Source organism: Corvus cornix, chromosome 19 (genome assembly GCF_000738735.6).
Source record: "Corvus cornix cornix isolate S_Up_H32 chromosome 19, ASM73873v5, whole genome shotgun sequence".
Classification (NCBI taxonomy): Eukaryota; Metazoa; Chordata; class Aves; order Passeriformes; family Corvidae; genus Corvus; species Corvus cornix.
Window position 1 is genome coordinate 309197 of NC_046348.1, and position 24447 is coordinate 333643.

At 49.7% G+C, this 24447-nt stretch overlaps 1 protein-coding gene and 2 non-coding genes across 3 annotated transcripts; 2 read left to right on the plus strand and 1 right to left on the minus strand.

The window, feature by feature from the left end:
* Positions 1–3178: 3178 nt before the first annotated feature.
* Positions 3179–3250, plus strand: TRNAE-CUC. The gene has a single exon. It is a non-coding gene; the product is annotated as a tRNA-Glu (tRNA).
* A 1602-nt stretch (positions 3251–4852) lies between these two features.
* TRNAS-UGA lies at positions 4853–4934 on the minus strand. Its single transcript has one exon. It is a non-coding gene; the product is annotated as a tRNA-Ser (tRNA).
* Positions 4935–14116: 9182 nt separating this feature from the next.
* On the plus strand, positions 14117–24255 carry LOC104695782 (myeloperoxidase-like). The gene is made up of 10 exons (XM_039563162.1): positions 14117–14268; positions 16258–16387; positions 17269–17469; positions 17561–17876; positions 19275–19435; positions 19847–20099; positions 21380–21550; positions 22356–22593; positions 23079–23296; positions 24227–24255. The coding sequence occupies exons 1-10, from the start codon at positions 14117–14119 to the stop codon at positions 24253–24255; spliced, it is 1869 nt and encodes a 622-aa protein (XP_039419096.1).
* The last annotated feature ends 192 nt before the right edge of the window (positions 24256–24447 follow it).

Here is a 24447-nt window from a genome sequence, read left to right on the forward strand (position 1 = left end):
CAGGAGGTTCCCCAGCCCAGGGAGTGGAGAGGGACCAAGAGACCCCAGTCCCTGGTGCTTGCCCACAGTCAGGGGATCATGGTATGGTCTGCCCAGAGGCCTTGGCACTGCCCTTGCCATGGCACGATGGGTTCTCCAGGATGTCCCAGGGAGCATTTCCCCTTTTTCCACCTCTCTCTTCTTTGTGACAGGGCCCCATTTTGCCAGCTCGCAGCCTGTGGTTCCTCTGGGTGTTTTCCAGCCCAGCTGCTGATCACGAGGCACCACAAGCTCATGTTCCTGGGATTTCCTCACTGACCCTCGGCCCCAGTGTTGCGGCAGGGCTGCAGACAAGGGCTGTTCTGCTGCCCCTCTTCTTCTCCCCCACTGATCTCATGGGTCTGTGGGGCACTCAGAGCCTCCCCAGTGTCCCTTCACCATGATGTCCCCATGGGTGGGCACCAGTGCTGCAGGAGGGTCTCCCGGGCTGTGCCAGGGACCCTGCTGGGGTGGGCAGGAGCCCATGGCTTTTCCAACTCATCCTCCCAGGAGCAATCCAGGTGGTGTCCTGAGGACCCTGAGGACTCTTCATGAGCAGGAGCTGGAGCTGAACCGAGTGCCTGACATCATGGGGTTGTCACAGACACATGGTGGTGGCATTTTGGGGCAGCACAGCAACGTGCTGCGGGTACTCAGGCTTTGCAAGGGACAAAACCTCAGCTGGAATTTGCCGAGGGACTTCCCCCTGTCAGAGGTGGGGAGCTGGATTATTTATTGCTACTGCCATGTTGCATTCAAGAATTGTGATTAGACTGTTGGTCTGGCTAATTGATGTGTGGGGGCACTGCTGATGCCCCAGACCCACGCAGGTGCAAAGGAAGGCAGTGGGTCTCACCTTCACCTCCTCAGCACAACAATAATTGCATTTTGTGCTGAGCCTCATCCCCACTGCCCCAAGGCTGATCCTGGGGCTGGGATTTCTCTTTCCAAGGAGCAGTGCCTGTAGAAAAAGTCTGGTTTTTATGCCCTCCACCTGCCCTGCCACACGGCCTGACAAAGGGCTCCAAAAGGCAGCTCCTGTGCCGTGACACCTCCCAGTTGCACGTGGTGGGTGGCAGCCACTCACCTTCGATCAGAGACAGAGACTGTCCTGCCCTGGGACATGCGAATGAACCTGTTTGGTGTTCCCAGACATGCTGGCAGACGAAGGAACTGTTACTGCCTGTGACATAATAGGTGACAGGGCCAGATCGAGATCTAAGAAACCACAGAAAGGTACTGATGCTCCCCCAACCGCAAGGCAGCTGGAGCTCACACTCTGTCACAGCTGGTAAAGGCAACTGAAACCGTGACATCTGATTTTTGCTCTGACAGTGCAGGGTGACTCTGCCTCAGCCCTGCACAGCCTCCCCCTTCCCTGCTCCTGACATGCCCAAGGGCTGGCACAATCCTGCAGCATCCTCACACAGCTCAGCCTTGCCCCTCACGGGCAGGCTTTGCTCTGTGCAGGGCTTTTTGAAAGTGCATTCTGCAGCCCTGGCCCTCACAGCAGAGATGCCAGAAGGTTGGAAATATGCCAGGTCATTTGTCGTGGCTCCATCCTTCCTCCAGGCCTACTCTGCATTCCCCAAAGCTGCCTCCCTTTGCCTTCTCCTTCTTGCAGCGCAGCTCCCCAAGGAAACGTGTTAGCAAAGGCGGCATCTGGGATCCACCAGGCACTGCAGAGAAACCTGGGATGAGATCGTGGCACCACAGGGATGGGGGGCGGGATGCCCGAAGTCCCACTGGGACCCCAGACCAGGTCATGGAATGGCTGCAGGGGGGAACTGTGGTGGGTTTTGGCCTCAGATGGAGACGGGAGCTGCACTGGCCATTTTTTGGGAGCTGCATGGGACAAGGCAAGACACACGGAGGTTTCCCCAGTCTGTGTGCATCGATCCCTGAAAACCGGAGAGGTTTTTTCTCTCTGTCCATTTACTTCCCCTCCCAACCACACGCGAGCATCCAAGGATCACCAGGCCCTCTGCTGTCCTCCACGGGAAGCGTTCCTGGAGCCCTTCCACTCACTTCCACCTCAGCCGCGGTTCACCCATCTGCTGAGGGGCCCTGGGGACACGCCCGTGCTCCCCTCTCGGGGTCTCCTCCCTGCACACAGCTCAGGAGGTCCGTCCTCTGTGTCAGCGCTCCTTCGCCTGGGATCGGAGCCCTGCCGTGCTGGGAGCTGCAGGCACAGGGGACACTTTTACTGTCCCCTTGAGCCCTGGGCTCTCCCTTGTGCTTTTTGTCCTGGGCAGGGATCCGGGGCTCTGCAATGCCCTGTCTTGCTGCCCATGCTGGCAGCAAATCCCTGGGGAGTGAGGGGGAAGTGGGGGGTATTTCCAGCTGCTCTCCATCTCCCTGTTCATCAGGAAGCTGCTTTTTGTTCCCCTTCTGTGGGGCAAAGGAAGACAGAAGTCTCTACTCCCCCTACGGACTCTCTGCAAACAAGAATCACCTACCTGCTCTTCACAGCTTCAGAATAGGTTCTAAAAGATGGCCCCAACCAGCTGTTTCCTCATAGAAAAACAAGATGGCAAGGTAAAACTATCAGGAATGGGGGCTCCAGACACACTCCCTGCCCAGTGCTGGGGCTCACACCCGTTTCCCTCGCCCAGGAAAGGCTCTGCTGATAGTCAGCCTGTACCTGCACTTTTGTTCTTCTCCCCAGGTGACTCTGGGGAAGCTCTGACTGTGCCCTGGGGGTCAGTATTGTTGTGTCCGTGACACTGTGCCCAGTGTGGTGTGTGGCACACGAGCCTGGCAATGTCCAGCAGCCCCAAGTGGCCATGATCCAGCAGCAGCAGGAAAACCTCCCTGGTGAACCCCCAGAGGATGCTACACCTTTTCCCGGACCATTTGCCGTCACTGCCTTCCCCAAACCTGCCTTCAGTAGTGGTCAGAGTCACGGCATAACCACGTCCTGCTTCCCTGGCCTGCAGAGGTGGGGTCCTCTTGCACAGAGGGGCTTCCCAACGCCACAGGCATCGCTGCCAATTCCCCCAGAAAGGCTGTGACATCCATCCCCTCTGGTCCTCTCCTTGAACCGTGGGGAGCAAGTGTCCCTGTCCCTTCAGGGCTTGGTTGATGCCAGCAGCAGGTCATCCTGGTGGTGGCCACTCTACACTGGTGGTCACCACTCCTCCCTGGTGGTCACTACTCATCCCTGGTGGTCTAGTGGTCAGGATTCGGCACTCTCACTGCCGCGGTCTGGGTTCGATTCCCAGCCAGGGAAGGGGCTCCTGCAGCCACCACAGGTCCCAATCTTTTCCTGGGTGGCTGTGCTGTCCTGGAGCAGCTCCTGGGGTTCAGTTCAGGGTTCAGAAGCTCCCAGTGTGTGGGACTGGGTCAGGGCGGGATGAATTTTGGGGGGTGGCAGCAGCTTCCTGTCCTCCCACTGCCGTCAGGCTGCACCTGCCAGTGGGGTGATACCCCTGTGGTGGGGTGTAGGAGCAGGGTGGGACAGGGATGTAGGGAGCTCATGAGGCAGTGCCCCGATACCTCCCTGGGGAGGGGTTTTACACTGATGCAACACTGGGGGCTGTGATGGTTTATGTCCCCTTCCAATGCCATGACCAGGGTCAGGCCCCCATTTCTCCTGAATGCTTTATTGTGCCAGTCAGGAGTTGTTGGAAGGAAGGGAATTGGCATGATAAAAAACATTACCCCACCTCCACAGGATCTGCTTCTTATCAGCCTTTGCCCTTACCTCTTGAACACACTCAAGACATTAATCTCTGACTATCAGGGACATAATAAATCACAGAGCTCAAGCAGCTTGTTCAAACAAAGCTCAGTCTATCACTGCAGAGTGACATGGCTGCAGGGAGCAGGGTATGGGCTGTGGGAAGAGGGTGACACAGCTGCAGGGAGCAGGGTGACACAGCTGTAGGGAGCAGGGTGACCCGGATTTTGGGAGCAGGGTGACATGGCTGCAGTGAGCAGGGTGACACGGCTGCAAGGAGCAGGGTGACACGGATTTTGGGAGCAGGGTGACACAGCTGCAGTGAGCAGGGTGACAGCTGCAGGGACCAGGGTGACACAGCTGCAGGGAGCAGGGTGACACAGCTGCAGGGAGCAGGATGACACGGCTGCAGTGAGCAGGGTGACATGCCTTATGGGATCAGGGTGACACAGCTGCAGGGAGCAGGGTGACATGCCTTATGGGAGCAGGGTGACATGGCTTTTGGGATGATGGGCTGCAGGGAGTAGGGTGACACATTTATAGAAAGCAGGGTGACACAATTCTAGGGAACAGTGTGACACCTCTGTAAGGGAGCAGGACGACAGGAGGTAGAAAGCAGGGTGACACATCGATAGGGAGCAGTGTCACACAGCTGTAGGGAACAGGGTGACACAGCTGTAGGGAACAGGGTGACACAGCTGTAGGGAGCAGTGTCACACAGCTGTAGGGAACAGGGTGACACAGCTGTAGGGAACAGGGTCACACAGCTGTAGGGAACAGTGTCACACAGCTGTAGGGAACAGGGTCACACAGCTGTAGGGAGCAGGGTGACACAGCTGTAGGGAGCAGTGTCACACAGCTGTAGGGAGCAGGGTGACACAGCTGTAGGGAACAGTGTCACACAGCTGTAGGGAGCAGGGTGACATGGCTGTATTGGGGGAGAGGGGGGGACATGCTATTGCAGGATTTCTTCCTGTTTCCTGTGGTAAGAAGAGGTGCAGGGCTGCCCCCCTGAACACCCTCCTGACCATCTCCTAAAGGTAAAGAGTCCCTGGAGACCAGGGCCAGGACAGGAACACAGGGGTCCCTTGAGGGGGTGTGACCGCCCGTCCCTCCTGGGGCCAGGGAGACAGGGACTGACAGTAAAACTCCCGCTGTGAGCAGGACTTGAACCTGCGCAGGGAAACCCCATTGGATTTCAAGTCCAACGCCTTCACCACTCGGCCATCACAGCAGCTTGTCTGGCCTGTGTCCGCAGGAGCCCCTGGCTGTAACCCTGCCCAGGGACACAGCAGGACCTGGTCCCACCCTGGAGGTGGATTCTGCCATCCCTGCTGCACGTCCAGCCTGGGGACTGCTGCTCCTGCTGCCACCTGCCCTGCACAGAGCATCCCAGGAGTGCAGGGAACCAGAACCGGACACTGGCTACAACGCCAGTGGTGATGACATGGGGGATGGACATGGTGGGAGATCTGTGTCCTGTCTCCTCTCCTTGTATCCAACAGGAAACTTGTCCCAGGACAACTGTCCCCAGTCTCCTTTTCTGGCCTGGGGACATCCCAGCCTTCTCCATCCCCTCTTCCTACAATATCCCTATTTTTGCCTCTGTGACAGCCTGTCCAGACACGGCTCTCAGAGGCAGCCTGAGCCATGGATCTGGCAGGTTCTGTCCTGCAGCTGGGAGAAGATGTTTCAGGCTTGTGTGGTTCTCACCAGGTTGCTGCCTGCATTTGGGCTTTTGGAGCAGGGGATTTGGAGAAAGGATGAAAAGGTGGCTGTTGAGAGGAAATCCTTGCTGAGCAAGGTCTGGTAGTGACTTGGCCTCTCCTTTGGAGCATAAATCCAATTTGGAGGGCACTCCTAGAAGCACTATCCTTGGAGCTGGCTTTGGGACTCATCCGGAGACATCCAAAGCCCTCCCTGGGTTCCTGGAATTGTGTCCAAGAGCTGTGCAAGAGCTTCTCTATGTTGCTGGCACTCCATGCCCCTCCCATGGGGATTTATTAGCAGGGACGTGCACATTACCAGACCCCAAAATGGGGTCTGGAGTGGCCCACCATGATATCAAAAGGATGGGAGGGTCTAGACCCCAATGGAGGGACCTGGAGAGAATCAGAGTGGGAGCAGAGTGACCTGGAGAGGAGGGGCACCATAACAGAGGAGGTTGGAGGAGACCAGACCTGAAAAGAGAGGTCTGAGGGGGTTAAGGAGGTTGAAAGGTGTGGTCTGGAGAGCTCCAACAGCAGGGTCTGGAGGAGACTGGAGGACACCATATCCCCCAGCTGTTTTTGCAACCCAGCTGGACTCACACTTTCATTGCACTGGTCGGAATTGCCCCAATATTCCTCTGAATCTTTCATCTTGTTGACTTTTTTCCTTATCTAATCTTGTGTCGTTGGCAGTGAACACCTATTTTCATCCACAATTCTTGTCATATTTACAGACAAAACAGTCTTGCCTGATAAAAAGAACGGGATGTGTTTACAAAAAAGTCTGAGTTCAACAGAGAGCTGACAGCTCTTCTCTTGTAACAAATGGCACTTTACAGTGTTACGCAATAGGGAAAACCACGAGGTGTGTCATGAGGCAGAGTTTCTAAATCAAGGAAATGTTCAAACTCTCATTTTCACCCTTTTTGATCTTCCAAGTTTCAGTGGTCTTCCAAAACAGTGCCAGCCCTGCCCGAGCACTGGCTTTGCTGGACCCAGCACACAGCGCTCACCATTCCTGAGGAGAGGGAATGGTCTCAAGTTGTGCCAGGGGAGGTTTAAGTTGGATATTAGGAAAAATTCCTGCACTGAAAGGGTGGTCAGGCACGAGAACAAGTTGCCCAGGGCAGTGGTGGAATCACCATCCCCGGAATTGCTCAAAAAACATGGAGATGTGGCACTTGAGGACATGGGTTAGTGGTGGCCTTGGCAGTACTGGGGGAATAGTTGGATTCAATTGTCTGAAAGGGTTTTTCCAACCGAAATGATTTTGTGATTCCTTGATTCACTGTTCCCTCCCATCGCTTGCTGCAGTGTTAAAGACACTGCTCTCACCATAAACCAGCGTGTCACTGGTTGCAATGTGAGGGCATAGGATGATCCAGAGGGGCCTTGGAACACCAGGGAACCCCTGCAAGCTCTGTCCATACAGACATTCCTTCATAGGGTTAAGCATTGCATCAAGCCACAAAATCTGTGATCCTTTCTTGCTTCTATTCACATATTCAGCCTCTTAAGAATTTAAGCTGCAGTCCAGGAGGAAGCGTCTGTGGCAGTGGATGGCTCCCATATCTCCCAGCTGTGGGACACAATGAAAACTGCAGTGGGATCTAAAGCTTCTTCCACTCTCTTTGCTTAAATAAATCTCTGGAGTATTTGAAGCCGTGTGTTCTTGCAGTGGCTTTCCAGGGGCCTGCCAACTTCTGCTGTGTCCCATATTTCCAGATAAGATGGGAACTGATTCCAGAGCAGGAAGATACAAGGAAAATGGAGAAACCATCCTCCTGTGTTCTGCCTTCTAGTCCTGCCAGCCCCATCTCCAGAGAAGCCATCTCCCACTTTCCAGCCTGAGCATGGGTTCACAGTCTGGAAGAGAAGTGGAAGGGATGGAAGAAAGGTTTACTAAAAGATGGGGCAGGAAGAAGTTTGAGAAGTTTGTTGAGTCTTTAAAGGAGGGCTTCCAAAAGAGGTGATAATGTCACTCCTGAGCATCACACAGCTGGAAACACCCCTGAACACCTCAGTGATGCTGTGGTGCCACCTCCTGAGCATCCCTTGCTGTTGCTGTCACTTATCCATAAAGGGTTAAAGTTCTCTTTTAGTGTGGCAGCCTTTCTGTTTTTAAAGCTGGACAATCTGGTTTTGTTAAATGTCACCCTTGTGCTCCTGGGAAGTTTTCGTCCTCTACTTGCCCTACAATTTCTGTGCTGTAACTTATCACTTCTCACTTTTATCTGTTTCATTCTGCTCACTCCATCCCTTTATAAGCTCTGCCTTTCATCTATTGGAGCAGAAGATGCACTGGAGACAGTTCTGTAAACCTGTGCCCTGGACAAGGACAGCTTGGCTTGTACAGGCTATTGGCTCTCAATTTGTAAATAAATCCACAGTTTGAAATATAGGAAAAATACACCATTGGCAGGTGAAGAGGAAACTTTGTACATTTGAAGTTGTACCTAAGTTAAGTCCTTAATCATTATTAAACTTGAGGCATCATGGTTCACACCTGGGATTTAAATGTGTCTCTGTCATCCAAGGCCAGGTTAAATGGGGCTTGGAGCAATCTGGTCTAGTGGAAAGTGTCCCTGCCCACGGGATGGGGTGGAATGAAATGAGCTTTACGGTCCCTTCCAAACCAAACCAGTCTGGGATTCTGTGATTCTATGATTTCTATGGAAACAAAGCTGAAAGAGCTTGCAGGAATATCAGAGGTGTCAAATGAGGAAGAGGAGGATGCTGCCTTTTGCCATTAGGATGGTAAATAGGAATGCAATAATGAGCTCTTTCTTTTGTTTGTGTTGCTGGAGTTTAATGACCTTGTTCCTATGCCTACTGCTTAGTCACATTTTTAGCAAACACCATCAGTGTTTTACACAGCTCTGGGTTTATACTGGGATTTACTGGTGAAGATCTGCAGCCTGAACAGGACCGAGAAGTAATGTTAACAATACCAAGAACCTGAGAGAAAAGAAATCTGCATCTTCTCAAGGCAGGGGAGATCTGCTGCTTGGTCAGATAACTCATGGATAATTATTGCCCCGGTTGCCTGGAAGCCTTGTACATTTCTGAGTGTACATCAGCCTTGGTGAGCAGGATACCCTGGGTTCTCTGGAGGCTCCAAAGATTGCACTGGAACACCACAAATCCCAGCTGGAGGTGACATGGTACTGCTTGCCTGACATGTGAAAGCCTTGGGAACGGCACTTACACCCCAGTAACAGACAGGACATGTAAAGTGAAGGCAACCTTTGCCTCGCAGGGGACTGGAGCCATGGGAGCAGTGTGGGGCCACCTGCCCACAAGGACGTGTGTCCTCGAGGGTGAACAGAGTCCCTGTCCAAGGGCAGTGGGGGTCACCAGCCTGCCAGTGAGGTGTAAAGGACAAATCCTTGTCTGACCGTCCAGGAGCCACCCTGCCAGTCCCACTGGCACCGCCTGAGCTGGGACTGAGGTCCCTTTTCAGCCGTGGCTCCAGTGACCCCACTTGAGTGCTCACACCCCTCACACTTGCCCAGTCAGACCAGGTTTCCTCACCAGCTCGACCCCAGGTTTCCCACAGGAGAGTCACAGATGTCTGGATGCTCAAAATATTTTAATCTTGGTGTAACAACAGAATAACAGCTCGAGTTGGTGCCTCTGAGCACGGATCCAAACAAAGGAAACCCTGGGCTGTTATACCCCTGCAGTCCAAGCACAGGAAAGTCTGGAGCCATCGGCTCCTGCCATGTCTCGGAGTGCCCCTCACCTGGCTGTGCACAGGTCCCTGATCCCCTCTGCTGGGAAGGGGCCCCAGCTCAGGTGGTGCCGCTGGGACTGCCAGGGTGGCTCCTGGCTGGTCAGACAGGGAAGTTTCCTTAAGAGTCACTAATGGCAAAGATACTTGTCACAAACACAAAAAAAGTAGCAAAGCCACCCAGCAGGCACCTGGACTTCTGCCCACACACGTTTTGCAAGGAAAGCTGGATAGATAAGGTGGAGCACCTGGCAGGGTGGTCAGAGTCCCTCTGGTGCTGGGGGCCACCTTCTGCTTTGGCTTCAAACTTCTCTTTAGGGGAGAAATATTGACTTTGCATTTTCAGTTTCTGAAAACCTGGCCTTCGTGCATCTTTCTTTTTCTTTCCTTTTTTTCCCCCCACAGATTTAAAATGGCATCTTTTTGGTAGCAGTTTCCTTTATCATACATGCTTTTCTTTTATTTATTTTGGCTTAATAAGAGCTGTGAAAATATTTAAACAGTAGGAAGGATTGACTCCATAATCCTGGGAGGTTTACAAGGCTGATTGATGGCAAGAAAAATCAGCATTGTCTTTTGTTATCAGCGTCACCAATGTTCAAAGGATTAAATTATTTCTACTACCTTCCCATTAGTCCACTGAAGTACTGTCCTTTTCCCTCTTGCATATCATGGAATCATAGAAGAATTTGGGTTGGAAGGGACCCTGAAGTTCATCCCATTTCACCCCCTGCCGTGGGCAGGGACACCTCCCACTGTCCCAGGCTGCTCCAAGCCCCAATGTCCAGCCTGGCCTTGGGCACTGCCAGGGATCCAGGGGCAGCCCCAGCTGCTCTGGGCACCCTGTGCCAGGGCCTGCTCACCCTCACAGAAGAATTTGCTCCTAACCATCTGTCATAATTCACATTGAAATGAATGACATCATTTGGCCCAAGACTTTGCTCCTTTCTAAGAATTTGCACAGATACAACTTTGGGATTGTCCATATTCCTGTCCATGTGATTTTGCTGGAGACAGCTTGACCCTGCTACGTGCTACTGCCTCATTCCTTGTCCAGTCTGTGTCATCCCCAATAATCAGCAATTATTTTTTAGGAATTTCCAAATCCCTAATGGGACACAACTTTGTTTTCCTGGACACAGATAGTGGCAGGCCCACCATTCACACATGCTCTGTGTGGATGCTGGGATGTTCCACAAATGCATGCTGGCAAAATGATCCATTTCTGGCTTCCCAAACCTTCAGAGCTGTCAACCAACAAGGAAAAAGAAGCCAAATTCCACCATGATCTTTTACCGTCATAAAGTTAAGCTAATCTCTTTCACTTGCAGGTAAGAAATGCATGTCTTCATTCCTTTTTTTACTGGTTTTTCAAGAAGGAAGTCGGAAGGAATGGAGATGTGTGCACTTTTTAGATCATTCCAGGAAAGCAAACCAGCAGATATTTCCTCTTGGCTCAGTCTGGTCCCATTTTTTTGGCCACGCCCATCTTAGACCCGACTAATTTCTGCCCCAGTGCAGGTGTATAAAGGACTGACTTATTTCCCAGCCCTGCCAGTGCTGCAGAGATGGCAGGTAAGATCAATGCATTTTCATTTTATAGCTGTATTTGATATTTCTGGTGTGGATATTGGTGCATTCCATGGGTGAACCCAAGGAGATGGGAGGCATAGTGCAGTGTTGGGAGCTGGTGGTACTTCATTCCTCCTTCTCCCCTGATATGTATTTAATTTATTGTGAAAAGTGAGCAAAGACACTCTGATTTATGCCTCATGCAGAAATATCCTGCAATATAAGGTTGCAAGGAATAAGCAGCTTTCAATCCCCAAGAAGATGGTCCAGGAATTTTCATGGAATTTAAAGTTAAGGTAACCTCTCCCACTGTGAGAAATCTGTTAGTTCTTCCAAATTTTGTCTCTGTCTGGTTCTAAATAGCTAAAATGTTGGCTAAATTACTTAAAATAGATCTAGCTGCAACCTTTGGGTGAAAAATCTCCATTCAGGGAAGGTACTGTGCCACAGGGGGAGACACTGGTGGAACAGATCATGCACATTTCTGCTGTTAATGTGAAGCAGGAATAGAGGCAAATTTCAGGGAGCAGCAGGAGGACTGGCAGGGGTGGTTGAAAGACTGATGATAGATGTGGCAGCTTGTTTCGTTCAACATCAGGACAGAGGGGGCAGAGAGGGATGTGTGGGGTCAGGCTCCTTTCCACCAGCTGCTTGTGGACATTGCCAAAGACAGGACACCAGGACACCGCCCTCTTCCAACTCACTTTCCCAATATTCTCCATCACTGAGGCTGGACTGTACCTGTCTGCCTGTTCCTTGGCAGCTACTCAGCCCGGTTTGCTGAGGGTCCCACCACTCAGAGATGTCCTGGTGTCCTGCCAACACCTACAGCCACAGCCACAGCCCGAGTCCCACCGACAGATTCCTGAATCCTGAAAGAGATATTGAAACCAAACATGTCAATCTGTTCTGACCCCTCAGTGAAGCCCTGTCCATTGAGGATTTTATGTTGCATTTCTCTCTAGGCACAAACCCAAGGATGACTCTCCTGGGATCCATCATCACCCTCTGTGCAGTTGGAGCAATGGGCTTCTCAGGGAATGGTAGGTTCCTGTTTGTCCTTTGGCTGCTGCTCTACTGGAAAGGATGTGAATCAAAACTCAGTCTGAGCTCCCAGTTAGACACTGCTTCAATAAAGAACTGAAATGTCCTGTAGATTGATCCTCTAACAATGAAGTTGATACCTGAGAGGTTTGCCTAAGGAAACTCCCTATTTAACCAGCAGCCAACCCTTCCATGCATAAATCAACCTTTTATGACAGGGAACCTGGGGCACAGATTGTGTCTTTGGCTTCTTCTGTGCACTTTCCCTGGGGAAATGTCTGGAGCCTCGGGAGTGGCTGAGGGAGCTGGAAAGGGGCTCAGGCTGGAGCAAAGGAGGCTCAGGGGGGACCTTGTGGCTCTGCACAAGTCCCTGACAGGAGGGGGCAGCTGGAGGGGTCGGGCTCTGCTGCCAGGGAACAGGGCCAGGAGGAGAGGAAATGGCCTCAAATTGTGCCAGAGGTTTAGATTGGATATTGGGGGAAATTTCTCCATGGGAAATATTAGGAAGCCTTGAAACAGGCTTCCCAGGGCAGTGGTGGAGTCACCATCCCTGGAAATGTTCAAAAAACCTGTGTATGTAGCTGCTGGGGACATGGTTTAGTGGAGAACAAAGCTCCTGGTGTATGTTATAATTGAGTATCCTCAATTTCTGCTTTTTCTTCTTTCATTCTTTTGAGCAGAAGTCTCAGAGGTGCTTTCAGATTCGTCTCTCCTGAGCATCATTACTGAGGCCAGGCAGTTGGTAGACACAGCATATTTACAGGCCCGGAAAAGGTGAGTTCTTCCTGCATGATGGCCCCAATATTTTAAGGCAATAAGATCAAATATATGTGTGTTTTCTCTCTTTTCCAATGCATATTTATAATGGAGAAGCCTTAGTGCCAGGGCTCTCCTTGTCATAGCTAGAGGGATCCTTTTGCCCAGTTTGGCTGGATTCTGGTCCCAGAGCCACCAATCATGACCCCCAGTACTGTTTCCTCACCTACCGTGCCACGGGCACCTCTCGCTGGTCCATAGTGGTTCAGACATGCTGAACACATGTGAGTCCTCTCCTGGCAGCCAGAGTTCTGCCCCTCTCTGGAAGGACTGGAACTGTGCAGATGGACACCCTGTCCCAGATAAGTGTCAGTGGAAGTCAAACCCCAGCTATCCTCTGTGATTGTCCCAAAAGGCTGGTTCCAGGCAGTGGGAGGATTTGGGAAGGAGTCGCTCTCCACCCATCCTGCAGAAGTAGCAAGACACAGCCATGGGACCAGAAAGAGATGGAACAGGAGCAAGGTTTGTCCCTCTGTTCACAGAATACACCTTGCAACATAATACAGGTAAAATCCTATCCAGTCACAGTTCATTGATCTGGATTTCCTCATGATAGAACAAAATTTATTGTGACAAGGAAGTGTGACTGCAAAGTTGAAGTAGGGGATTACAATGATTTGTTTGCCAAAACCATCTGAGCTGATGTGCTGATGTGCAGACAGCTCGTCCTACTGGGCAGGGCTGCCTGCCACCCTGCAGGGTTGTCACAGCTAATTACACCCAGTCCAGCATGACAGAGGAGCTCTGAATTCAGAGAAGGTGCTTCATGGAACTCTTCTATGTTCAGCTTAAAGAGAAAACTGGAGGAAAAGATTGTCAACCCAATGGATTTCCTGAAGCACCTAAAGGACCCAATAGGAAAAACCAGATCTGCAGTCCGTGCTGCTGATTACTTGGAAACTACTTTGAAACTCCTCAAAATGAAGCTGCATCTCTCTGGGGAACAGAGCTTCAATGTCACAGGTAATGTGATTTAGACCAAAATGTCTTACAAAGAGCTAAGAGCAGGAAATGTGCCACAGCAGGTGGCAGAGAGCAGCTCTGCCAAGACCCAAAAAACCGGGGATAAAACTGTTCCCCAACAGGGGAATAGATTTTAAGGATGCTCAGAGACAGACCAGACCCCCCAGGTGTTTTATTCATCATCTTTGAGAGTCCATCTCTCCTATCCTTGTGAAAACAGCCTAACAATACCTGTGACAAACCTGGGACAAAACCCACTGGAGGCTCTAACCACTGAAAACCGTCCATCTTCCGCTTCTGCTCCTCACACCTCGGCTGTACTGCTCTGCAACTCATCGTTTTGTTCCCAGCTGGGGTAACACCTTCCTGGTGATGATGCTCCCCACATTCCCCTGGAATGTTGCTGCATGCCCACCCAGTTTCCCTAGCCCAGAGGGGACGGCTGAATCACAAAAGGGTTTAGGCACCAAATTAACAATTCCAATCCAGATGTGTTAAATCCACAGCTCCGATTCAGCTGGCTCAAATGTTGACCTAGAACACTTAGAAGCTGAAACAACAAAAGAAGAGTAGGATCAGATGTTACTTTTCAGGGTTTCTCTTGCAGACCTGCTAAGCAGGAGACAGAAGGAGATGATTTCCAAGGGCACTGGCTGTGACTACCAGACTCGTTCCATTAAATGCCCGGAGAGGGACTTTTACCGGACCATTACTGGGGAGTGCAACAACAGGTAGGATTTATGTGTGGACAGGGAGAGTCTCAAATCCGTATTCTGACCCAGGGTAGATGATTTGTGAGAGTGCCTTTTGACTGAGCAAGAAGAGTGAAATGCTCAGTTTAATGAGCCTGTAACAGAGGATTCATTTCTACCTTTGCCTGGCAGGAAAAAGATGTAATTTCTTGAAAATCTCAGATTTGCCCCCACTGTCCTTTATGTGCTGCTTTGGATGAAAGAAAGGACTTCTCGGGGTGGGGGCAGGTAAGAAGCTGAGGAAATTTTGAGGCTAAGGCTCAACCTCTCATTTTGCTGGAGGCTACAGGAAATCACCCCTGCACTCTTCCATAGGGATAATACTCATTTCCCCAGCTGAGTCAGATGATAATATTCAGCTATTGATGTATCTGTGTGATGAGTAAGGATGGGAATTAAATAAGACTTTAATTCTTGGCTCTTCCAACTTTGTGTATTGTACATCTTTCATCTGAGAAAATTAGTTCTTCAGCTTTTTGCACATAGTTTCCCTCCAGGTTCAAAGCTGGGATCAAACTTTTTTTTTTTGACCAGAAAATGACCAAATTCCTACTCTGACAATGGCGGTCAAGGCTCCCTGTCCTGCCGTGCCAGCACCAGCCCCCAAATCTGAGAGGGATTTGCATCCAATGTGCATCTGGCATGAAACAGATGTACCAGATGTGATGACACAGCACAGCTCTGCATCAGTGTGCGGGGAGCTCACGCTCGCTGGGGTTTTCCAGTCTGTTCCCATGGAGTCCAGGGCCTCCAGCCCCACAAGGACAGCAGTGTCTGTCTGCCCAGGGGGGGTGTGGCGTCTCTCTCACTGGGGATATTCCAGAACTATCTGGACACAATCCTCTGCCTCATGGTCTGAGATGACCCTGCCTGAGCAGGGACATGGGACCACGTGACCCCAGTGGGGTCTCTTCCAGCCTGACCCATTCTGGGATTCTGTGTTCATGCTGATTTGAGGCTCAAGGTAGGGTTGTCCTTGGCCTTGTTGGGCTGTGGGAGAGATGAGGGGCCACTGGGCTTGAGGGATCCCTGTGGTGTCAATATTTTCCCAAGGATCTTGCTCAGTTTGAGGCACACACCAGGAAGAATATTTTGCCTGCAAGGACAGTAATAAAAATCAGAACAAGAACCTGGTGGTTCTGAGTCCTTAATACTTGATGGAATTGCTTCGGCTCTGGCAGGGTCATTTTCCTAGGACACGCTCTTATTTCACGGCACACTGCTGTAAACACTGGGTACTCCTCTCCTTTTCCAGTGCAGAATCACAGAATCATTTCTGTTGGAAAAGACCTCCAAGACCATCAAGTCCAACCTTTGACTCATCCCCACCTTGTCAACCAGACCAGAACCCTGAGTGCCACATCCAGTCATATAGACAGGCATTGCCTGGGTTTTGTGTCTGCAGGGCCACAGATCATTGGCTCAATCAGAATTATTGGTCTTCTGAACACAAAATGCTGACTTTAGTGATTCTGACTTTTCAGAGCAGTGTAAGGCAACACAACAATGGCCACAACTGCAGGTTGAGAGGGTCTGTGTAAAAACTTCCCCAAGGGGCAGCCTTGGCACAGATCCCCACAGAGGTGGAGAATCTTTATCCTTGGAAGCTTCCAGCCCCCAGCTGGACAAGACATGGCCACCCTGACCATGATGATGGCCCTGCTGTGAGTCTGATTTTGAGAGGCCAATGAAGACAGAGATGGTACAGAGATTTAAATGCCAAATAAAATTAATGTAGGTTTAAATGACAAATAAAATTGATAGAGTGACACAAGGCACCTTTTAAAAAAAAGTTGTTTTTTCTCCACATCAATAGCCTTGGTATAATTTGCTTCTTGGTGTTTTCCCAATCTCACCCCTGTTACCAGAGTGCTCATATGTGGAATAAAGGACTGTGAAATGTTGGTCTGTGCAAGGCTGCTGATGTTTGAAAAAATAACAGAAGTTGTTTTTCTGCTGATGCTGCAGAAATCACTCCCACCTGGGGTCCTCTAACCGCGCCTTCGCACGCTGGCTCCCGGCCCTGTACGAAGATGGAGTGTCTGTTCCCAGAGGAGCAAGTGAAGGAAAGCACTACAACGGATTCCCACTCCCACTGGTGAGAATTGTTATCCTGATCCAGCCATGAGCATGGGCACTGCCCTCCCTGCACCTGTCAGGAGGGAAGCAGTGACAACATCTAAATTGCTTGATCTTTGATCTCAGGAGCTGAATTGAGGCTGCTTTTCCGCAGCTGAGTTATGGCTCAGGTTAATATTTTTTGTTGGAGACAGACATGAGCAAAAAGGTTGTGGATGCTTCCCTAAGCAGTTTCTAAAGTGTGCGTCCCAAGGATTGCTGCAGTCAGTGTGCTCAAGGACACCAGGAGGTTTGTACAAACCACAAGGCTTGGGAGCTCCTCAGCCACGTTCTTGACTTTCTGGATGCGCACGAACAAGTTTCAGCTGGAATGGGCTTTCCATGAAGCCAGGTTTGGCTGAAGGGCTGTGGAGTCTACTTTTACTCCTGATTGGATAGAGCTGGGGAATGACATGGAACTGTTTAATGTCATAATTAATTCTTAGTAGCTTATCTAAGATCATCTTGTGCATGATCTACAACCACCTGAAAGGACTAGGTTGGCCTCTTCTCCAAGGGAACAAGTGACAGGACAAGAGGAAATAGCTTCAAATTGTACTAGGGGAGGTTCAGGATATTAGGAAAAATGTCTTCCCTGAAATAGGGGTTAAGCATTGGAGCAGGATCTTCAGGGCAGTGGAGGAGTCAATCCCTGGAGGTGTCCAAAAATCAGGTAGATGTGGTACTTCTCGAGATGGTTTAGTGGGAATGAGGATACTCGGTTGAAAGCTGATGATCTTGGAGGTCTTTTCCGACTTTCGTGATTCTGTGATTCCAAGATCTCACAGGGGGAGTTTGAGCGAGATGCAAATCCACCATGGCAGAGACAGTCACATACATTTTCATTTCGGTTTTCTGCAGGTTCGAAAAGTATCCAACGAAATTGCTCACACGGCCAACGAGAACGTCACCGCAGACCGGCAGCTCTCGCTGGTCTTCATGCACTGGGGCCAGTGGGTCAACCACGACATAGACCTGGCCCCTGCCAGCGGGGAAGGAGCCAGCCTGGAGCTCCAGTGCCACACCAGCTGTGCCTTCAAGCCCCCCTGCTTCCCCATTAAGGTACCCTGACTCTCACCCATCCCACACTCTCACAGCAGCAAAAATAAAACCGCGGGACTTTCTGAGGCATCACTTCACTCCTTTGCTTTAGTTCCCCCCCGACGATCCCCGGATGCTGAGCTCCGACACCTGCATGCCGTTCGTCCAGTCCGCCTCCGTGTGCAATCCCAGCACGTTCAGCCGGGAGCAGCTCAACGCCGCCACGTCGTTCATCGACGCCAGCACGGTGTACGGCAGCGACGACTCCCTGGCCAGGAGCCTGAGAAATCTCACCAACCAGCTGGGCCTGATGGCCTTGAACCAGGATTTCATGGATGAGGGGCTGGAACTGCTGCCCTTCGAGAACACAACGCACAGTGTTTGTGTTCTCACCAACAAGAGCGCCAACATCCCCTGTTTTAAAGCAGGTAAGGTGCAGCTGGGGGGTTGTTTTCAGTGGGGCATAAAATCAAAAAGGGTCAAATATCTCCATATAGGATCCTTGTGGGTCCCTTCCAACAGAGAATATTCTGTGATTCCGTGATATTTGAATGAGGCTCTTCAAGACATGACTACGTAAGGTGAAAGACAATGGATCCTCCCCACAGTTAGGAAAAAAAAAAAAATCAAGCAATAATTGATTAATTAACATAAAAATTATTTTAATTTCCCAGAAGAATTACAGCAAATTGTTCTTCCTTTATAAAGTCTTCTCAAAAGCAGGAGAAATTTTCAATAGAATAACCAACAGTGCTTAAAACTTCTCAGGGACTTTTTTACTCCTACCTAGAATTCACCATTCATGAACTGAATGCCAGTTGTCAGCTTGTCAGCACTGACAGGCTGAGAAAGTTGGGGCTGTGCAGCCTGGAGAAGAGGAGGTTGTGTGGAGACCTCACAGCACCTTCCAGGATCTGAAGGGACTACAGGGAATCTGGAGAGGGACTGGATCAGTGACTGTAGTGGGAGGACAAGGGGGAACGGCTTCACACTGAAAGAGAGTAGATTAAATTAGATATACGGAAGAAATTGCTCCCTGTGAGAATGGGGAGGCCCTGGCACAAGGTGCCCAGAGAAGCTGTGGCTGCCCCAGCCCTGGGAGTGTCCAGTGCCAGGCTGGATGGGGTTTGGAGCAGCCTGGGATGGTGGAAGGTTGAAATGGGATGGGCTTTAAAGTCCCTTTCATTCTGTGATTCTATGATTCAGTTTTCAACCCAATCAATACTAACAATTAAACACTCTTAAGTAATCTAGTTGATTGATTAACTAACCCACCGTACATCAGCAGAAAAGTCTAGAAGTTTGTCTGAAATTTAAACAAACCGAGGACAAACACAGAACTTACTTAAATTTGAAGTGATCCATCATAGGCATAATGTTAAAAAAAACCATTATAAATGTGAAGCTTGCAAAATCAATCATAGGAATACAGAGTGTTCCCATTTCCTCATTCTCTGCATGCTGAGAATGAGGAAATGGGAAACCTTGCTGAGTGAGGAAATGCTCAGTGCTTCTTCCATCATCTTACAGAGGAGTGAGATCTCTCCCTGGGTCCCCTCCAGCCTTCATAGAATCACAGAATGGTTTGGGTTGGAAGGGAGCTTAAAGCCCATCCTATTCCACCCTGTGTCATGGGCAGAGACACCTTCCACTATCCCAGGGTGCTCCAAGTCCCTTCCAGCCTGGCCCTGGACACTTGTAGGGGTGGGGCAGCCATAGCATTATCACCAGGAACATCACCACTTGTTACTTGTCTGTCCTAACACAAAAACCTGCTTCTGAAATTGAAAGCAATGTACAAAATCCCCAAAATATTTTCATTTTAGGTGACAAACGCGTGACAGAAAACCTGGGACTGTCTGCAATGCACACTCTCTTTGTCCGAGAGCACAATCGCTTGGCTATGGAGCTGAGGAATTTAAATCCCCACTGGGATGGGGAAAAGCTTTACCAGGAGAGTCGAAAGATTGTGATTGCCATAAACCAGGTACTGATCACTGTTTGCTGTTTATCATCCACACACTTAGGAGTGGTTTTTCCTCCAGGCAAAAGGAGGAAAACCATGCTTTGTAAAATCAGTGCAGTTATTTGTGGGAGATGGAAATTGTGAATGAGGATAGTCCATCTGAGACAGCATGGATATCCAGAGCTTTTTTATGCGTCATATTACTGATTTATCAATTATTTATTATATTTAATGTATAAATTATTTATTAGATAAAATAATTTCACATTTAAAAATGATTTAAATCCATTATGCCAAACTTTTTCCATTGCTACAGCTCTTTTTTCTAAAGATCTTAATGAGTTCTGCTGCAGAGTTCGTTCTCTGCACTTGCCTTTGATGGCATGTCTGCTGCAGCTGCTGATAACGTGCTGTGCTCTTGTGCTTTTTCAGATCATAACCTACAGAGATTACCTCCCACTCCTGCTGGCCGAGGAGACCAGCAAGTGGATCCCTTCGTACAGTGGTTACAATGAGAAGGTGGATCCGAGGGCCTCAAATGTTTTCTCCCTGGCTTTTCGATTCGGCCATACGTCGGTGCAGCCTTTTGTGTCCCGTTTGAACGAGAGCTTCCAGCCTTTGGGTTCCTTCTCCCATGTCCCTCTGCATTTGACCTTTTGTGCTCCGTGGAGAATTATAATGGAAGGTAAGAACATGGAGCAGTGGTCCTGGTCTGGTCCTGAGGTGGAGGTCAGCTGGTCAGGCACATGGAATTACAGAATCCCAGAATCATTTAGGTTGGAAAAAATCCCCAAGACCATCAAGTCCAACCTGTGACTGATCCCCACCTTGTCACCCAGCCCAGAGCACTGAGCACCATGTCCAGTCATTCCTTGGACACCTCCCAGCTCAGCAAGGCCTGACAATGGGAGTGCTCCACATCCACTCAGATGGTGCAGCTCCTCCTGCTGCTCCAGGAGGCAGGAGACTCCCTGTGCCCAACGCCAGTCCACCAAAGTCTGTGTCAATCAAAGCTCTTATATCCCCCTGCAATCAGGAGACATGGACAGAGGGTGATGCATCCAGTTTAATTGAGCTAAAGCAGCATTGTTCCTTCCTAGAGGTGCCCATTCCTCTTCCTGGCTCTAACTGGAGTTATGGGGTCCTGCTATTGCACAGCTGAGATCTCCAGACATGAGTCTTTCCAAGGAAGACAAATGTCTCTTCCAAAATAGGTTATTTAACTAATTATGAGAAATATAATTACACGTGTGCAGCCAATTTTCCTGTGTTTTGCTCATACCGTCTCCTTAATTGCTATGAAAAAGACACGGACAATCACACATGAATTAATTCTATCATTACGTTTAATGTTTTTTAAAGATCTGTCATCTAATAGTGAATTATAAACTAAATCCATTGCAAATCCTAAAACCTTGGACAGAGCCCCCAGGCACCAGGACATGCTGCAGCCTGGCAGGCTGAGGAGCAGACTTGGAAAGGGACTGGTGGGCAGCAAGTGGTTTTAGGGCTGTGGAAGGAAAAGCTGAGGGATGGGGAGGGATAAGGAACTCAGTTACTATGAGAGGCTTTGTTTACTGGCATCTGCAGACATGTACAGATTCATACAGGTACCACTGTGAGGGTGGGCAGGCCCTGGCACAGGGTGCCCAGAGCAGCTGGGGCTGCCCCTGGATCCCTTGGAAGTGTCCAAGGCCAGGCTGGACAGGGCTTGGAGCAGCCTGGGACAGTGGGAGGTGTCCCTGCCCATGGCAGGGGGTGGAACAGGATGAGCTTTAAAGTCCCTTCCAACCCAAACCATTCCATGGTTCTGTGATTCTGTGATTCTATATACACATGGTGAAATGAAAATATGGAGATGAAAACCCCACCCAGCCCATAACAGACTGTTTCAGCTGCATGAAAGGGACCACCAAAGCTGCAGATTGGCACAAAAAATATTTCCTTGATTTGCAATGGCTGCAGGAGGCATCGACCCCCTGATCCGGGGCATGCTTGTGGATCATGCAAAACTCATGAAACAGAACCAGCTGCTCGTTGAGGAGCTCCAGAACCACCTCTTTGAACAGACAGAGGTGATGGGTCTGGATCTAGGAGCCATGAACATGCAACGGGGAAGAGACCATGGCCTTCCAGGTAAGGAGACACAAGTCCACACCTCCTATGAATAAGACTTTTTTCCTTCTGCTGCTTATGAATGAACTGAGCTTTTTCTATACTAATGGGAAGAAACCTTGATTTGAGGGTGAAGGATGGACAGACAGTCAAGCTCAGGGGAAAAAAAGGTCTCTGTATTATAAAAGTCTTTTTCTGAGACATTTAAAACAAGGGCAAAAGGCTTAGAAATCAAAGATGATATTTGGGATAATGTAAGAAAGCAGGTGAGAGACAGTGGTGTATTGCAAAGAGAGAGCATGTGTGGTTCAGAAGGTACAGGCACAAGTGACCAAATTCAGCTTTCACATGGGCTTGGGCAGGTCCCCTGGGCTTTGTTCTTTGCTCATCAATCTTGTCTCGTGTCCCAGACAAGCCAGAGTTCTGAGCAGAAGTGCCTTGCACCCACAGGTGGGACTGCCCCCCCCAGGTGCTAGAGAAGAACAGGTGCTCTTGGGTTAAACACAGCTAGATTTCCTCTTTTCTAAGAATTTTATCTGAGAAATTTGGCCTTCCAAGGCTGCAAGGACTGATGCATTCACCCTCAGCAGTAGAAAGATGTAACCACCAGGATGAGCTGCAGTCATAAAGACAACCCAAACTGTTAGTTTAGTGTACATACAAGAAGGACCTTTGAAAATGTGATGATTGTTGGGACTGCCTGGACAACAGTGCCTTCCAGATCCTTTAATGCCATGAGAAGAAGCAGGGAATGCCTATGGGCCAAGAAAGGTGTTGTAGAGACGTGGTGGTGGGTCCTGGTCATCTGCTGCTCCTGCTCTTGCAGGTTACAATGCCTGGAGGGGCTTCTGTGGGCTCTCCCAACCCCAAACTGTGGAAGAATTGTCTGAGGTGCTCGGCAATCCCAAACTGGCCAAGAAGTTCATGAATGTGTATGGGACACCGTACAATATCGACCTCTGGATTGGGGCAGTTGCAGAGCCCGTGGTTCCCCAGGGCAGAGTTGGGCCCCTCCTGTCCTGCATTATTGGCACCCAGTTCAGGAACCTGCGTGATGGGGACAGGTGAGAGATACGTTCCCTGTGGCATTTTTTAGGGGGGAAATGCTGACCTTTCCTGTGACATATTAATCCAACCCATCTACAGCACTCCAGTGAGTGCTCCCAGCAAGGCTCACCCCTTGATTTTAGCCCAGTTACCAAAGGACTCTTTTTTGCAGCCTGCTTCTCCAGATTCACATGGCTGAGGAGCACCAGCTCCAGACCATGGGGGTCTCTGCTGTGGTCTCTGCCTGAGGTGGCTTTTGCTCTCAGGGCATAAAGGGGAGGATAAATGACTGCATCCCAGCAGGCTGCTGATGCTGTGTGGAAGAGGCAGGCTCTCTGCACTGGCAGAATCCAGGTCTGGCCACACTGGAGACACCTCTTTCTAAAAGGGTGTTCCTGGAGAATCAAGGTGGATCTAAGCACCGTTCAGACTCACCTTGGTCAGGTTCCCATCTCAGCAAGTAACCAAAGATTATAAACTGCTTCTGAAAATATCATTGCAGATTCTGGTGGGAGAACCCCGGAGTTTTCACTCCACAACAGTTGCAAGCTTTGAGAAAAATTTCAGTGTCGAGGGTGATCTGTGACAATACTCACATCAAAAAGATACCCAGGGATGTGTTCAAGATCAACACTTATCCTGAGGACTTCACTGATTGCCAAGAGATCGACGTGCTTGACCTCTCACCCTGGAAAGATGAGCCAGAGAGTGCCACAAAAGGTACCAGTGGTCTGAGATCGGTCAAAAATAATAAATGCACTATGAGGTTGCTTCCATGCCTAAAAAATGAAAGAATTAAGGTTTCCACAGTGACTCTGCCCCCAAAAGACAATGACTGTCCATTTAGCCACACTCAGACAGCACTGGTGGCAGACAATCCATCACTTTCATCATCCCTTATTCCCTGCCCCTTCCTTTCAAGAGGATGGGAAATCCCTCAAAATCCAGTCTGTTCTGGACTTTGTGAATGTTTCCTGTGATGACCTTATTCCAGGACAACCACAGTCTTTCCTGACAGGAAAGGTGTTGATGAAAAAATCAACTAGAATTAGCCAACCTGCTCCAAGGTCTTACTCTGCTGCTCCAAGTTCCTGCTTTCCCCTCATCTTCCCCAAAGCTTTAAATCAGTTTAAGGTGTATCTGGAGTAGTTTTGATACTGTATGGCCTCACACACCAGTAGCTGAACACACATGGTCAAAGGTTGTGATGTGCCACAGTAAAACAGTGTCTTTTTCTGTGAGATGTGGACACTCAGTGTCCTACTGAAACACTTTTGATGAGGGCTCTCCCAGCTGAAATGATGTGGGAGAACGGATACTTGAAGAATGGACTGGCTTGGATTCTTTTTCCTTCTGACAACCCATTTACAGATGATCACAAAACCTGGGGATCACCTACACTGTCCTTCTGCAAGGCACAGATCACAAAGCATCTCCATGCAGTTCCTGTATTGAGTTTGAGTAACCATTTGAGGGAAACACTGTTGTTTAAGACAGATACTTGCACTTAAAGGCTAAATTATGGTGGCTTCACCCCATTCTTTAGCTGAGTCCAGCTAAACAACAGAGTTTTTTTCATTTATTTTTTTATCGTAGTCTTACGGTTACTAAAATGTGCTGAGCTGCTTCCTGTGGCTCCTTTCTCACCAGGCTTGGAGGAAGCCAACGTGTTTGTGTAACCCAGAGAGAGTGAAATTCCAGGGCTAAAAGCAGTTGCTAGAAGTTTAACCTTTTCCAATGGAAAGAAATTGCCCCCAAACCACTCATTCTAAGGCTGGAAGCACCACCGTGTCTCAGAGGTGCAAGAATACAGGGACGACAAAAAGGTGGAGGAAAATGGTGTGTCCAGGGAAGACTTTCTGCCTCTCAGC

Excerpts from the sequence above, each read along its gene's own strand:
- LOC104695782 (XM_039563162.1), top strand. The coding sequence starts at position 14,117 with ATGTTACTTTTCAGGGTTTCTCTTGCAGACCTGCTAAGCAGGAGACAG. Across the intron at positions 17,470-17,560 it reads CCCCCTGCTTCCCCATTAAG|TTCCCCCCCGACGATCCCCG; the intron begins GTACCCTGACTC and ends CCTTTGCTTTAG. Across the intron at positions 22,594-23,078 it reads AACCTGCGTGATGGGGACAG|ATTCTGGTGGGAGAACCCCG; the intron begins GTGAGAGATACG and ends ATATCATTGCAG.